The sequence below is a fragment of the Ursus maritimus genome, unplaced genomic scaffold (assembly GCF_017311325.1).
Source record: "Ursus maritimus isolate PB19 unplaced genomic scaffold, ASM1731132v1 scaffold_2, whole genome shotgun sequence".
Taxonomy (NCBI): Eukaryota; Metazoa; Chordata; class Mammalia; order Carnivora; family Ursidae; genus Ursus; species Ursus maritimus.
In genome coordinates this window covers 26,580,207-26,595,309 of record NW_024424452.1, presented here as the reverse complement: position 1 = coordinate 26,595,309, position 15,103 = coordinate 26,580,207, and the positions used below count along the sequence as shown (strand labels likewise).

General features: G+C 51.7%; 1 protein-coding gene and 2 long non-coding RNA genes across 11 annotated transcripts in view; 2 read left to right on the top strand and 1 right to left on the bottom strand.

Moving 5' to 3' along the window:
• Positions 1 to 15,103, bottom strand: part of ABCC6 (ATP binding cassette subfamily C member 6) — a 56,676-nt gene that overhangs the window by 35,593 nt on the left and 5,980 nt on the right. Inside the window, exons 5-9 of the mRNA XM_040635281.1 lie at positions 11,557 to 11,682; positions 10,321 to 10,382; positions 7,632 to 7,763; positions 3,166 to 3,369; positions 1,780 to 1,957 (exon numbers count right to left, since the gene is read on the bottom strand). Coding sequence (XP_040491215.1) covers positions 1,780 to 1,957; positions 3,166 to 3,369; positions 7,632 to 7,763; positions 10,321 to 10,382; positions 11,557 to 11,682 — 702 coding nt within the window. The remainder of the gene's footprint in view (positions 1 to 1,779; positions 1,958 to 3,165; positions 3,370 to 7,631; positions 7,764 to 10,320; positions 10,383 to 11,556; positions 11,683 to 15,103) is intronic.
• The window catches only part of LOC103668630, a 16,901-nt gene continuing 2,229 nt past the window's right edge, over positions 432 to 15,103 (top strand). For 2 of the 9 annotated variants that reach the window (XR_005836053.1, XR_005836049.1), the window contains exons 1-6: positions 434 to 1,086; positions 1,191 to 1,252; positions 6,309 to 6,430; positions 7,023 to 7,180; positions 11,492 to 11,643; positions 12,567 to 13,847. This is a non-coding gene — a long non-coding RNA (uncharacterized LOC103668630). Of the gene's footprint in view, positions 1,087 to 1,190; positions 1,253 to 3,514; positions 6,793 to 7,022; positions 7,181 to 11,491; positions 11,644 to 12,563; positions 13,848 to 15,103 lie in introns of those variants that run through there. The other 7 variants (XR_005836050.1, XR_005836056.1, XR_005836055.1 and 4 more) reach the window with 7 other exon arrangements.
• On the top strand, positions 13,898 to 14,885 carry LOC121103783. Its single transcript, XR_005836059.1, has 3 exons — positions 13,898 to 13,987; positions 14,158 to 14,311; positions 14,792 to 14,885. It is a non-coding gene; the product is annotated as an uncharacterized LOC121103783 (long non-coding RNA).

Genomic DNA, 15,103 nt, shown 5'->3' with positions numbered 1-15,103 from the left:
GTGAACTGAGTACTAAGAATATAGCTGTGAATGACAGAGGCTGGCAGCTTGCTCTCCCAGGAGCAGAGTTTGAGCTGGAAAGGGAAATTAAAGACTTACATAGTTCATTCTTCTTCCCCCCCCCAAAGATTTATTTATTTATTTTAGAGAGAGACAGAGCAAAGTGAGCATGCGTGCATGAGCGGGCAAGGAGCAGAGGGATTGGGAGAAGCAGACTCCACACTCAGTGGGGATTGACAAGGGGCTTGATCCCAGGACCCTGAGATCACGACCTTAGCCAAAATCAGGAGTCGGACGCTTAACCGACAGAGCCATCCAGGTGCCCCATAGCTCATTCTTTAATGACAATTATGAGGAGTGTTAGGAAGAAATGTTTTAAAATATTATTCAGTAATATTAGTAATATTATTCAGTAATAATAATTACTATGATTGTTACCTATTAGCAAGGTAGACTGTGGGCCAGGGCCTTTTTTGTGATTTTCACAGGAAGGAAGGGCCAGGCAGGGGAAGCAGGATTGGCTCTTCTGAATAATCGTGATGGGCTCTGGGGCTCAGGAGCTGTCCCTCATGGTCCAGTACCTGGCCCTGGGGTGATGAGGGCAGGTGTGTGGCGGCCCAGAGTGTTGAGAGCCCCATGAAGGGGGCAGTTGGGAGGGTGAGCTCTGGATGGGTTGGTTGGCACGCGAAAAGCATGCGCCCAATGAGTCATTTACTACCTCTAGGAATGGGCTAGCCCTGGGCCGGGGAGGAGTCCCTCCAAGGTTGCCAACGCCCCGGATATCAAACCACTGGATGCGGAAAATAAGAAGACACGGTTAATGTGGTTAATGTGGAGGCAGGCCGGCAGGAAGAGCCGGGGTCTGACCTCTCCGGAGATGAGCAGTGGCCTCACCCTGTCTTCCTTTCAGCCTCAGCTCAGCAGGTGGACTCAAGACCACCCGGGCCACACCAAGCTTGAGCTCATGTGCGCTTGGTGGGGAGACATGGATCTGAAACCCAGCGGCCAGGCAGTCTGGGGAGCCGTCCATGCAGCCATCCAGGAGCTGTTCTCCCTGCACCGCTTCTTCCCCGGGGAACAGCGCAGGTGCAAGAGGAGACTCATGGGGACTGGCGCGCCCTGGCTCAGGTGCTCCAGACCCCACAGGAGCCAATATCTATGGCGGGTAGTCTCATGAACTTCACTTTCAGGGCTCCCGAGGGGATACGAGTCACTGCACCAAGAGAAGCCCAAAGCTATGGCTCCCCGCCAGGTATTTGTACTCCACTGACAGAATTTTCAGCCCTAGTGAATTTACCAATGGGTCGGGAGTCATTTTTACCATAAGCAGTGTTGCCTGGTAACATAGCTGACAGCCCACCTCTGTCTGGTTTCTGCACAGCCCCAAGATTAGCCCCTTCTCCTCATGGGGGGACGAGGGGAAGGTAGGTAGATGAAAAGAAATGCAAAGGGTGTCCAGGTAGTAGGAACAGCAAATGCAAAGGCCCTGAGGTGGGAGGTTGCCTGGTATGTTTGTGGCTGGAGTAGGTTGAGCAAGAGAGAAGGTGTGTGATGTGATAGAGTTGGAGAAGTCCCAGGGTCAGATCACTCAAGGTCTTAGGGAAATAACCAAGGAGGTGAGAGTGTAGTGAGAGTGACCACAAATAAGTAAAGTAATGAATGAGTGCATTTTCAGGCACACATGATATCATGTGACCCTTCTTGGCTAGAACATTTATATAGAAATCGGGACAAAGCAGGGGGGATGGGAAAGTCCCACCCCTCTCCCCCAGGGCTCACCTTTCTGTACACCAGGCCCATGATGGCTGTTCGCAGCCTCATCTGCAGCACCTTGATCCTGTACATGAAGTGCTGCTCCAACAGCGATTGCAGGGAGGCAGAGAGGAACATCAGCACCGCGAGGAGATACCCCTTCCAGGCGGGAGTCGTGGGATTGCCTATAAACTCCAGAAAAAGGCTTTTGAGAGAGGGAGGGTACAAGTGGTGAGAGAAGGCATGTGTGGCTGTTGCCTTTGCCCGAGCCTGGCAAGGTGTGGAGAATCAGACAGCGTGGTAGATATTTTTGCCAAAACGGCTGCAGTGATTCCTCCCACCATCTGCACTCATTTTCAACATGACTGCTGTTCCTCTGACCAAGAGGTGAGCGTTTTATCTCCACCTGTCATGGCTGAATTGTGCCCCTACAAAATACCTATGCTAAGTCCTAATCCCTGGTACTTTCAAATGCACCTGTATTTGGAGCTCCGGCCTTTCGGGAGCTGATTTAGTTAAAATAAGGCCGTTAGGGTGGGACCGTAGTCCAATCCCACTGGTGTCATTCTAAAAGCAAATCTGCACGCACAAGGAGATACATTCAGCATGCACACACAAAGGAAAAGCCACGTGAGGACACAGCAAACCAAGAGAGAGGCCTCGGATAAAATCAGTCTTGATTTTGGACTTCCAGCCTCTGGAGTTCTGAGAAGATAAACGTGTGTTGCCTAAGCCACCCAGCCTATAGCCCTTTGCTGCGGCAGCTCCAGCAAACAAGTACGCCAGTCCCTGAATCTGGGCCGGCCACACAAGCAGCTTCGGCCCAGAAAACACAGTGGGAGTGAGACTGTGCCAGCCCCAAGCCTAAGGGGTCAAGAGAAAATGCAGCTTTCATTCTGTGTCTTCGAGCCCTGCCAGAGCAGACAGTGTGGGGCGTGAAAGATGACGTGGGGCTGAGACCAGCTGTCCCAGCTGAGACCAGCTGAGACCAGCCAGTCCCCAGCCAGCCTCCCAGCTGACCGCGGGCACCTGAGTGAGCCCAACTGAGGAACGAAGAACTGCCCAGCGGAGCCCAGCCCAAATTGTTGGCCCACGTTATCATGACCCCAAGAAGCGGTTGTAAGCCTCTCGCTCTGAGGCTGTTTTGTTACACGGCAAAAGCTAACCAATTCAGCCAGGTTAGAGTTCATTCATTTTCTCTCCCTGAGGTTTGTCGCTTTCTCATTTATTTATTTATTTATTTTTCCCTTCCTCAGTATCCTTTCCACCCACCCTCCAGGGCTCTGAGCTCCGGGGGACTAGGCAAAGGCAGAAGGAGAGCTGATGCCCCCCACCCCCTCACCCTGGCTCCGGAAGGACACCATTAAGGAAGGGACCGCCGGCCTCAGTGAGATCCCCAAGGCCTGGACCCACCTGAGGAGCTTGGGGATAGAGAACCTGAAGACATCACAGATGACAATGCTGAAGGTCGCCAGGAGGAAGGTGGAGCGGGACATCTGCCAGAGGGCTCTCAGCAGCGGGCCCCTCTGGCTCCTCTCCTGCTGCAGCAAGGGCTCCGTCTCTGGGGTCTCTATGCCACGGCTTCCTTTCCTTTTAGCTGCTCTCACCTTGGTGCGTCTTCAGGGAGATGAGATATTGGCTCTGGGTCATCGCAATAGACTGAATGTCTCCCCCCCCCAAACTCATCTGTGGAAACCTAACACCCCCCCACACCCCCCCCCCCGTGTTCTGGTATTTGGAGGCGGGGCTTTGGGGAGGTGATGAGGTCACAAGGATGGAGCCCTCATGAATGGGATTAGTGCCCTGATAAAACAGGCCTCAGGCAGCGCCTTCCTCCTCCCGCCAAGTGAGGACAGAGCATGGACACAGCCATCTAGGAAGCAGGAAGCAGGCCCCACCAGACACCGCATGGTGGTGGTTTGATCTTGGACTGCCCAGCCTCCAGAACTGCGAGAAATCAGTTTCCGTTGTCGATCGGACGCTCAGTCTATGGTACTTTGTTAGAGCCGCGTGAATGGACTAAGACGGTCCTTTTAAATATTGTCAGAGGTGGTTGCTGAGCGTCCAGCAAGACCAGGAATCACAGGGCCGTTTTCCTGGCAAGGGGGACGAGTGGGTGTGGATCCAGCTGTGCTCCCTCACCTGTTCTTCTCTGTCCCCCGAGGACCCCTTTATGAGACAACTGGGTGGGGGAGGGGCTGGGCAGGAGGGCAGCCCTAAGGCGTTCGGGCTGGTGATGGGAATGCACACGCATTGAGCACCTCCTGTGTGCCAGGCATGCCTTGGTCCTCCGAGGAAGCTGGCAGGCAGGTGTGATGCCCATTTCACAGATGAGGAGATGAAGGTTTAGAAGGAACTTGTCCAAGGGCCCGTGGCGGGGAAGTTGAAGCACTGGGATTTGATCCCAACTCTGTGCCTTCAGAGCCCAGGCACTTTGTGAGTCGCTGATGCAGCTCCCCCTCTTCCCTCCCACAAGGGGCTAGCCCGGAGGTGGTTTAGAGCTGGTCTAGAACCAGTTTAAAATTACAGCTGACGTCTGTGGCCCTGGCCCTCTCGGTCTGGATGAAACTACAGGTGGAAGCTGGGGGTGGGGGGAGCCAGCTGGGCAGGTCCTCAGTTGCTGAGAGCCCAGGGGCTGTGTGGCTTCGGGCAGACGACTGCCCTCTTTGGGCCTCTGTGTCCTCGTGCTTGAAAGGACGGGGCTGGTCCCACTCTCTGCGCTCCTTCCCGCTCTGACAACCTCTGGGGTTAGCAGTAATTTCAGTGCCTGTTTACAGAGCTGGGACCTGGGGCCAGGCCCTGGGATCAGCCCTTTGCCTGTCCCCGTTATCGATTTTTCTTGACTCCCTGCCTGGTGGCTGTTGTGGGCTCCCCGTTGTACCTAGGAGGACGCAGAGGCTCTGAGAGCTGGTGGCAGCTGCTTGAGGTCACACAGTGAGGACCGAGCAGGGATTTGAGCCCAGATCTCAATTCATGGTGCATATAGCACCTCTTTGTGAACCCCACTCACAAATATTTTTAGAAAGAAGGGAAAAAAAAAACCCTGATCTTGGTGAGCACTGGGGGCCAGAACTTCACTAAGCCAAGGCCTTGCCCCTTGACCATGGCCCAGCTTCTTGTTTGGTTTGGCGTCTCTGGAGGGTCTGTTGCTGAGCAGGGCATGGCCTGCTGCTCAGAAACATATTGGTGTCTGGGTCTTGAATGCCAAAAAGATGTCACCTTCTTGTCACCTGGCCACCCCTCCCCATCAGCCCATCGTTTTGTTCATTCCCTTCAAAGCTGTGCTCACCCTCTGCAGCCCTCACCTTTATGCATCTTGTTAGAACGCCAGGTGGGTGGACTTTGCTCATATTTTCCCCACATTCAGCTCCTGAACGCAGTAGGCACTCAATAAATACTTGCCAAATGAATGGGAAAAAACAGATGTGTGACATGTGCCAAGGGCGTGCCTGGTGCATAAAGTTATAATGATGTGTGGAAGGGAGGAAGGCAACCTGGTCTGGTGGACAGAAACTGCCTGGGAGCCAGGAGCCTGAGATTCAAATGCCTGCTCGGACCCCTCCCCCCTGAGCCTCAGTATTTCCATCTGTTAAATGGGATGGGCCAGGCAGTGACTGTGAAGGCCTCTTTCCAGCTGGATGTCTTGCTCTGTTCTGCTCTGGCTGCCTGCCCCAGAATTCTGAATCGCTGTGTTCAACCTGCAGGCTTAGTAGCCAGCTTCTTCCTTCCCAGCGGGTCTCACGTACCATCATGAGAGGTCTCTAGAATGGCAGGACTAGCAAATGACCACAGGAAGAGGCAGGGGGTGTGGGCGAGTGGCCAGGTCCAACAAAAGGGAGGGGTGCAGACTGTGGCAAGTCAAAGAGCATGTGCCCTGTCCACTGGGGCAGCTGCTACCCAGATCCACTCCCTTGTTGCCATTTAGGGATGTGACCTGGCACTGCCAGCCTCCTTTATTTTTTCATTTTTTTAAAAGATTTATTTATTTATTTTGGAGAGCGAGCACAAGCAGGGGAAGGGCAGAGGGAGAGGAGAGAGGGAATCTCAACCAGACTCCCCACTGAGCACAGAGCCCAATGCGGGGCTTGATCTCACGACCCTGAGATCATGACCTGAGCCAAAATCAAGAGTCGTACGCTTAACCGACTGAGCTACTCAGGTGTCCCCTGCCAGTCTACTTTAAAAGAGACCAGAATTCCAGATTTTTACATGAAGTCTCTAATGTTTTAAATGTTGGCAACTTAAAAAAAAAAAAAAAGTCCCAAATAACAACAACAGTAAACACCAAGTGGAACAAACATACCCTTACGAACCTCATCTGGTCGGCAGTTGGCTGGTTCCTGACCTCTCAGGATGACACCCTCTCCCTTCCCCCCAGAATTGCAAAATACTTAGGAAAGAAAGCCAAAGTTCTCTCTGTGGGTAATCAGTCAGCTCTGAAAATAACTGAGCTGGATCTCCGTCTGGCCATGCTTTCCTCCTTTCTTTCTGTCAATTGCTACGGATTCTTAAACTGTTGTGAAGAATGTTGCTATCCCAAGTTCTCATGCCCCTAGGGGAGGTCACAGCTGGGAGAGAGCGGGCAGGACCTCGAGGGCCCTTTTGAAAGAATTCTGCCACTTAACAATCTTGCATGAGTGGAGGGGAGGACAACAAGATATGCCTGGACGCCTGGAGAGTGAGTTGCTGTTTTGATTTGCTCCTATCATTTACCGCTTTTGTGGAATCACACCCTACGGTGGCTCTGAAGGGACCGCCAAGGGGGGGGGCGTGTCTTGCCCCCGGGCCATGGGATTGGTCCCTGATTGGCACACGACTCGAGCCAGCCAATCAGAGGTCGTCCTTAGCATTTTCTATATGGATGCTAGGAGAGACACTCATTTTGTGGGAGTTGCCACACTGGCGGGATATGACACAGGTCGACGCAACAGACATCAGCTAAGCTGAGAGATAGAAAGAAGTTGGACATATTATGCAAGTCCTTGGATCCAGCCACACCTGAGGCTAGACTACCTTCTCCGCTAGTGAGCCAATAGACAGGTTCTCTCTCCCTTTTTCTAATTTGGAGGATTCAGCTATCTACACCAACCACCAGAAATCCTAGCGTATACCGGGGAACCCTGTAACTCTTCCCACAGAGCTAAGTCACTTTTGTCTGTCCCCTGAAACACCAAGGTCATGGGATTTGTCCAAGGTCATCAGCTACTCAATGGCAAGACTGCATTTAACTCACGTTTAACGAATCCTATGTTGACTGCTCTTTTCTGTAGGTCAGAGGTTCCCACACTGGGTACCTCAGCGTCAGAGGGGACGACAGAAGTTTCCAGAGATGCCACAGAGGGCAGGAGTGAGGCAGAGTGGACAGGACTAGAACGAGCTTGAAATCCTCTGGATAACGGATACTGTTTGAGCTTTTACCATTTTTGAGGTATTTACTAAATTCTTTTCCAAAATCCTTTTTTTCCCTCCCCCATGAGCTATGAGCCAGGGCCTGATGGCATGCCCATTGGACAGATAAGAAAACTGAGGACCAGGAAACCAGTACTTCAGGTTAAATAGTAAGTAACTGCGTGCATGTTATAAACCACCACCCAACCCTCCACTCCCCCACTCCCCGCACCCGCCTGTTTCCTGCCTGACATCCCCCCATTCAAGCTTCCTTCTGGGGGTCCTGAGGAGCACCCACTGTGTCCTTTGGGAGCCTGCAAAGCACTCTGGGAGGAAACGTCCCTTGACCCTGGTCAGTTAATGCTTAGTGGGATCTGCTGGCAGGACTATGGCAGTGAAGCCCAGAGTAGTGTCTGGGGTTGTATTTGGGGCCAGATGATGAACTTTGCCGACCAGGCATGGGGCCACGCTCTCATCTTTCACACACTCACCGCTGGGCCGCATTGCGGTGCCTTGTCCACTCCCTTTCGAGCTGGGAAACAAGTTCTTCTGAGGAGTTTTCTCGGCTAAGTGACCAGAGGTCTTCTGGCCCCAGTGGCCTTCTGTAGCCCCTCCAGACCAGCCTGTAAAAGAAGGTCACCAAGGCAAGGTCCCGCTGCCATTCCCCCTGCAGGGTCCTGACCTGGTAGCTGTGTGACCCTGAGTAAGTCACTTTACCTCTCTGCACCTCTGCTGGCCCCTCAGGAAAATGAAAGCAATTAACCTAACCACACCTAACATTTGTGGGGCACTTCTCAGTTTACAAAGACCATCTCATTAAATCTCATGCAATAACTATTGACCCATTTTACAGGTGAGGAAAACAAAGAGAGGTTCAGAGAGATTAAATGACTTAACCAAGGGACGACCTGTGTGGCAATGGAAATAAACCTCCCTAGGGGTCAGAAGCCCAGAGTTGGACACCTGAACTCCCCCCTCAGCTTTCCCCGTTATAAACTTTTTTCTGAGTTTTCTTTATAATGCTTGCTGCAATTATAATTTACTTTTTTGGTCTGATTATTTATTGAGTGTCTTTCTCCTCCACTGGATGGTAAGCTCCATGGGGACAAAGAGTATTTACCTTTATTCTCCTTCTCTATATCCTCGCCACCTGACATAGGGCAAAAAATTTGTCAGATGAAGCCACTTACCAGCTCTGTGACCTTGGACAAGTCACTTCCTATCAGTAGACCTCCATTTTCTCACTTGAAAATGAAAGAGTTTCCCAACACTTAAGACGAGCACATGAGATGACTGTAGATGGCGTAGTGTTGGAGGAGGTCACGGAGAAGATGTGACCTCCAGTTGTCCTATAAGGTGGACGTGGGCAATTGGAGTCTCCTCACCCCTCCCCTGTGCTTGGAAGGTTATGTTCTGCCCACTCTGCCTGCACTAAACACCGTTGCAAGGAAGCAGCCTTGAGAGCGCAACGTGTTGCTGAGACCGTCTGGACGGTAGATGTGACCGAACCCCGTTGAGCCCTCCACATAAACTAAGATTCTGGCCGGCAGGGGCAGAGATCCACTTGTCTTGTGGCCACCCAGGACAAGCCTCATAAGTCCCCTCACTTATTAAAGCTGCCACCTGCCAATAGGAATCGCCTACCTCCTTCTTCAGTCTCTCCTTGCCCTCCAGGTATGGCGGCTAGTTTGCGAACCAACACACATACCCAAGAAATTAATTACTATAGACTTCTACAGCGGGAGTGTTGCTTGCTTCTCAGATCTCTGTGATCTTTCTGATAATACCAAGGAGAAGGTCTTATTTGATGCTCGTTCTTAGTTCCCAGTCTGAGACTTTCCAAGCTCCTTTTTTTTTGGGGGGGGGGCAGAAGGAGGAGAGAGAATCTTAAGCAGGCTCCATGCCCAGCACAGAGCCCAACGCAGGGCTCGATGTCACTACCCTGAGATTATGACCTGGGCCAAAATCAAGAGTCAGACGCTTAACCGACTGGGCCATCCAGGCGCCCCTCCAAGTTTCTTTTTTTTGTTTAACCCAGGGCAAAGTCAGGCAATCTAGTGCTGATCTAGAAGTTATTAACATGGCTTGGTTTTCACTGGAATTTTGGGGGAAGGAGAGCTACGTGGCGAGTGATTTAATAGATTTTTCCAACCTGGCAGTGATAGAAAGTTTCCTTTTAAAAAAGTTTATGAAAGTAGAAAAAGTGAGTTGATTTCCAGAAGAAAGACATTAAGAGAGGAAAATAATACCCCAATAAGGCAAAAAGCTTAAAGAACGGTCCATAAATGCCACATTTGGGAGACAGAGGGCTAGGTCCTCTCTAGAGCTGGTCAGCAAACCTGTGCGCACCTCCCACCCATTCCTCCCCCCAGGGCATCCTATTCCGCGTGCATTTAACAACCACTTTGTACAATACTCATTAAGGGCCAGACACTGTGCTAAGTGCCTCACAAGACTGACTTCACTTGATCCTCACAACCCTACAAGGTAGATACTTTTATTATCCTCATTTTACAGGCACAGGGACTGAGACACAGAGCAGTTAAGTAGCTTGCCCAGGGTCACACAGACAGGAAGTGGTGGGGCTAGGATTCAAATCCAGATGCTACCAAGATCTGACTGCAGTGTTGCCAAGAGGGGACCCAGCAGGTGGGCACACCCTCAGCGTTGGCCCTGGAGAAACATCTGTCTTCTCCACCAGCCTGGGGGCCTCTGGGGAGTAAAAATGTGGTCTTTTACCTCCTCAGCCCTGGGGTTTAGCACATAGTAGGTGCTTCTTAGGTGTTGGTGGAATGCATGAAGCCGAGTAATTGATATGATTTTGTTGAGCACCTGCTGTGTACCAGCACTAAGCAATTTACATTTAATGAAGGTAGAGTTGTTCCCCTTATACAGAGAGGCAAACTGAGACCCTGAATGTTTGCCATATGGGCTGGCTAAGAGCAAGAGCTGGGACTCAAACCCAGACCTCACTCTAGTGGGGGAATGGGAATAGGATGTGGATATTGGGCACATTGAAATCTGACCGAGAAGCAACGTGGCTGGGAAGAAGAAAGCAACGAGGCTGGGAGGATAGGCTTAGAAGGAAACGTCTCAGGGGGAGAGCTGTGATGATGAATAAGAGCAGTAGATGCGGGGCGGGGGGCACCATCTCGCCCCCTTTCCTTTGACTTTACTTACCCAGAAACCCACCAGAACGTGACCCTGGAAGGGAAGGAAGCTTCAGTCTCTGGACATGGATTCTGTAAAGACAAGAGACAGGGTGGAGGGAGGACTCGATCTCACGTTCCATGGCTGGTGTAAGGCAAGGGAACCAAGGTCAGGAAGACGGGATGAACGGACCATGAGCTTGGTACTGAGAGGGCTCACTGACATGCCCTGCCTACTTGTCGGACGCGGACACCACTGGGCTTGGTGCTTCCCAGCAGGCAAGGCGAAAAGGGACTATGCCACAAGTCTGACAGCATCCACAAGAACAGTTTCCCAGAGAAGCAACTATTATTAATACTGAGACCAAGAAGTTCTCAAAGCAGGAACATGCATGACACAGACACCAACATTCTCGACAATATCCCTCAGGGAATATGGCGAGAAGGTGCAGAGGGATTGGTCCTGAGATCTTGCCTGCTGCTCCAGAAAATTCCCATGCATCTACACCTTTCACCAACAGGGCACAAGACTGCCTGTTTGCCATCACGGCTCATTATCAATTTTTTATTTTTTTCTTCCATTCTCATACAACAGAAAAGCTCTACCGTACTTTTCACTTGATTACTCACATAGCTGAGCTTTTTTTTTGAGGTAATCTCTCCCTCGGAAAATTCTTTCCTGATTTCACAGGCTAGCTCAGGGCTACCTGTTGTCAACTCTCAGGGGCCATGAACTTCTCCTGCAGGGCACTTGTCCCAGTTATAATTTCACACGTGTTTGTAGAATTATGTGGTTAATGTCTGGTCCCTTGACTTGGCTGTTAGCTGCATGGGGACGGGGACCCCATCTACATGTTCATCCTAGATCCTCGGCACCTAGCTGGGGCACAGAGCAGGGGCTGGCAGACTGCCATCCCCAGGCCAGATCCCGCACACTGTGTGTCTCTGCAAATAGAGTTTTATTGGAACACAGCCACGCTCCTTTAATGTACTGTCTGTACCGCAACAGCAAAGTTGACTAGCTGTCATGGAAACCATATGGCCCACATAGCCTAAAATATTGTCTATCTTGCTCTGATCAGAAAAAGTTGGCCAACCCATGACACACAGTAGATATACAACGCCCATTCTGCTAAATGAAAGAATGAAAAAAAACATTATTAAAGGCTTGTGCTTTGGTTTCGCTCCCTTCTGTCTCACAGGGGGACCGAGACCAGAAGTAGAACAGGGACAAGGGAGGCACCGGGCTGGAGGCACGGCAACTTACAGACTGCTGGGGGTCTTCAGGGAAGAAGGGGGGGTGATCGACAAGGCAGGACAGCACAAACTGGGCCGCCACCAGCGATAAGCACAGGTAGGTCGACAGGTGGTAGAAGGGGTCATTCTGGAAACCCTGTGGGAGAGAAAGCAGAGGGCCCCCTGAGTGTGGCATGCTGAAGTCTGAGCCCGACGCCAGCAAAGAGCACAGACTGGGCAGGATACCTGTTAGGGGAGAGAAGGTCAAGGCTGAGTGGGGTTTCTGAGACCAAGAGCAGTGCCCAGGCGGGGAGTCAGGGCCATGGGGGTCTGAAAGCCAGGGTACCTGCATTCCTGGCATCCCGATGGATGAATACCTGACTTACACACGTTCTGACTGTACAAATGGTGGACAGGTGTTTCTCCTTAGCCAGGTGATAATTGGCCTCAGCCCCTGGAATGTGCATTGGGGGGACACTTTTCCTTCCTTGTGCCATGAAGGAATGCCTTTCTCCACGCCAGCCCCCACCGCCATCTCTCATTCTGCTTGCTCATGGCCGGTGTTTTCTGGTTTGAGAAGGGAACTGGTTTTGGGGCTCCTGGGTGGCTCAATCGATTGAGTGTCCGACTCTTGATTTTGGCTCAGGTAAAGATCTCAGGGTCATGAGATCAAGCCCTGCATTGGGCTCCGTGCTCAGCAGGGAGTCTGCTTGAGATTCTTTCTCTCCCTTTTCCCTCTCCCCTTGCTCGTGCCCCCCCACAATAAATTTAAAAATCTTTTTTAAAAAGCAGAAGGCAGCTGGTTTTATTGAGCATGTATTTGCTCTGCCTCGTGCCTTTGCAGGACTCTTTCTTTTTATTTAAGTAGGCTCCACACCGAGTGTGGAACCCAGTGCTGGGCTTAAACCACGACCCTGAAATCAAGACCTGAGCTGCGATCAGGAGTCAGATGCTCAACTGACTGGGCCACCCAGGCGCCCCTGTGCAGCAGTCTTTATCGGCATTGTCTCATCAAGTCCTTCCCCACCCTGACCCCAGCAGGAGTTTCCTTGTTCTCTTTATTCACGTGGAGACCAAGGCTCAAAGAAGCAACAACACCTTGCTCAAGGATACGCAGAGGATCTGATCCAAACCACGAGCTTTTGCTGACACGCCATGCCACGACTGCTTTGGCATCCGCTGCCCCTCAGGTGAGAGCACCTTAATTTGCTTTCCCATGCTCAGGTGTGTGGTTTATGCAGCACTGACTCCATTCCAGGCTGGGCAGATGACTGAGGTCTCATCAAGGAGTATGTTCCCGTCCCCTGGCTACTGTGATTGCGTTAGGAATGGACACCGGGCCCACACTGGGCCCATGAGAGCTAGAACCATTGGGAGATCTTCCATCCGGTTTGCTACATTGGCAGAACATAGGTCTGGAGCAATCAGTGGCTCTTCTTGCCACCCCACTGGGGAGCGAAGCTAACAAGGCAGAGCCAAGAGACAGAGTGAAATGGAGATCTGGTGTCATCTGGACACCTGCATCAGCTAAGCCCAGGAGATCCCCCCTTTACGAGCTAATAAATTCCTTTGGATTCTTCCTCCCTTAAGCTAGTGTGAGTTGAGTTTTTGTGGCTTAAAACAAGAGCCCAAGTTTCAAACTGCAATTCCTCCACTGGATTTCTATACTCTTCTGTTTCTGTTTTTTGCAGAGAGTAGGCAATTTGATATTCCAACTACATTATGGCCCACCTTCCCTCTACTGCCATTTTTACCACTGTTTCTATCAGGAAGTTTGTTCTGAATCTGGGGGAGATGGACTTGGGCTCTGCACTCCTGGGCTGTGTGACCTTAAGGAAGCCGTTAGCAATTCTTAGCTTTGATTGCCTCATCTTTAAAATGGGACTGTTAGAATCTGCCACAGCGCGTTCTTGTGAGAATCCAATGAAGCCATGATGGGAGCCTTCCGCAGGGCCTGGCTCATGGTTGGGGTTCCAGAGTGTGGGTGGTTGCAATATTATTATTTCGGTGCTGTGTCCGTCAACTGTGGGAACGTTGCTTTTCACAAATCAGTGGATGGCCTGTGGAATTTTCCCATCAGTTACAAACTCAGTTACAAAGATGCCTTTGTAAACATCTGTCCTCGAGGACAGAATGGTGTTCCTCTGGCTTTGCCTTTCAGGAGCAGGATGGAGCAACCATTTAGCTGGAGAAATCGTGAACTACAGCCTGTGCAGATGTCTTGTGTGGCCGTCTATGCAAGCAGTTTTCAACTGGGGCAAATCTGTCCACCGGGGGACGTTTGGCTCTGTCCGTAGACACTCTGGGTCACCAGAAGGGGAGGTGTGCTGTTGGCATCTAGTGCGTGGAGGCTGGGGATGCTGTTCAACACAGATCCATGTGTCCCTTCACATGCAAATGTGCCTTTGCAGGACAGTTAACAGAATGGTGGGCGGGGATGCAGAATGAGCACATTCTGGCGGGTGAGCGCGTGGGTGAGGATAAGGGAGAAGGAGGGGAAATGTGCACGCACGGACAGAAAGAGTGTGTGCAGGTGTGTTTTGGAGGAGGCCACAGGAGGGGGGCAATGCCAGGCTCCTTACTGCGTCCGCTTTCCTTGGAACGTAACTTCCACCCACTCTTCCCGCACTAGGAACCTTTGCAAGAACACACACTTGAAAGAGTAACGTGTCGTGGAGACCATCTGGACGTAGATGTGACTGAACCCCATTAAGGCCTCTATACTCGAAGGTTCTGGAAGGCAGGTGCAGAGATCTACTTCTCTTGCAGCACCTGGGACAAGCCTCGTAAGTCCTCTTGCTCACTAACCCTGCCCCTTACCATCTGGAGCGCCCTGCCCTGTGTACAGGGCCACTTTCAGATTTCAACGGGGACACTCCCACGGTTGTGAATCAACAGTGTGCCAGTGCCCGGGGCGGGGGGCGGAGGGGGCATGTGGGAGGATGTGGGAATGGATGTGCAGCGTGGGAATGTGGGACACACATGCCTGAGTCACGTGGGAGTTTGAAGACACGGACACACTGGCTGGCAGCAAGTGTGGACGGCTGTGTGCAGGTGTGTGGGTCTTAGTCTGTGGTTGTGTGATGCACAAAGGGGGGCAAAACAGGTGTGTGTTGGGGGTGCAAGTAAAGTGTGTGACGTGCGCGTGTCAGGCAGTGGGAATTTGTGTCCATGAAAAATGTATGGGAGGATGTGTGCACCTGTGTGAGGGAGTGCATTGATGCATTGCTGGAGTTTAAGCAACTGTGGTGTATGTCTCTGTGTAGACAATAAGTCGTGTGTGGAAAGGCGAGGAGGAAGGACGGGACACAAGGCTTGAAACTGGCATATCGGTCCCCCCGGGCCTCCACTTACCCCTTGCAAGGCCAGCTGCGCGGCACTGGTAGCTGGCAAGGGAAAGCAGAGCAGCCAGTATCCAAACAGCACCCCCGATGCCCGGACGCCCTTCTTCCTCTCCATGTGGATCAGGAACATGGCGAAGGTCTGGACAGGAGAGTCAGGATGGGCCCCTTAAAGTGGTGAGGGAGAAGAGGAGCCCCGCTCTGCCCCACGCCCTCCACCAGGGCGGGAAAAGCCAT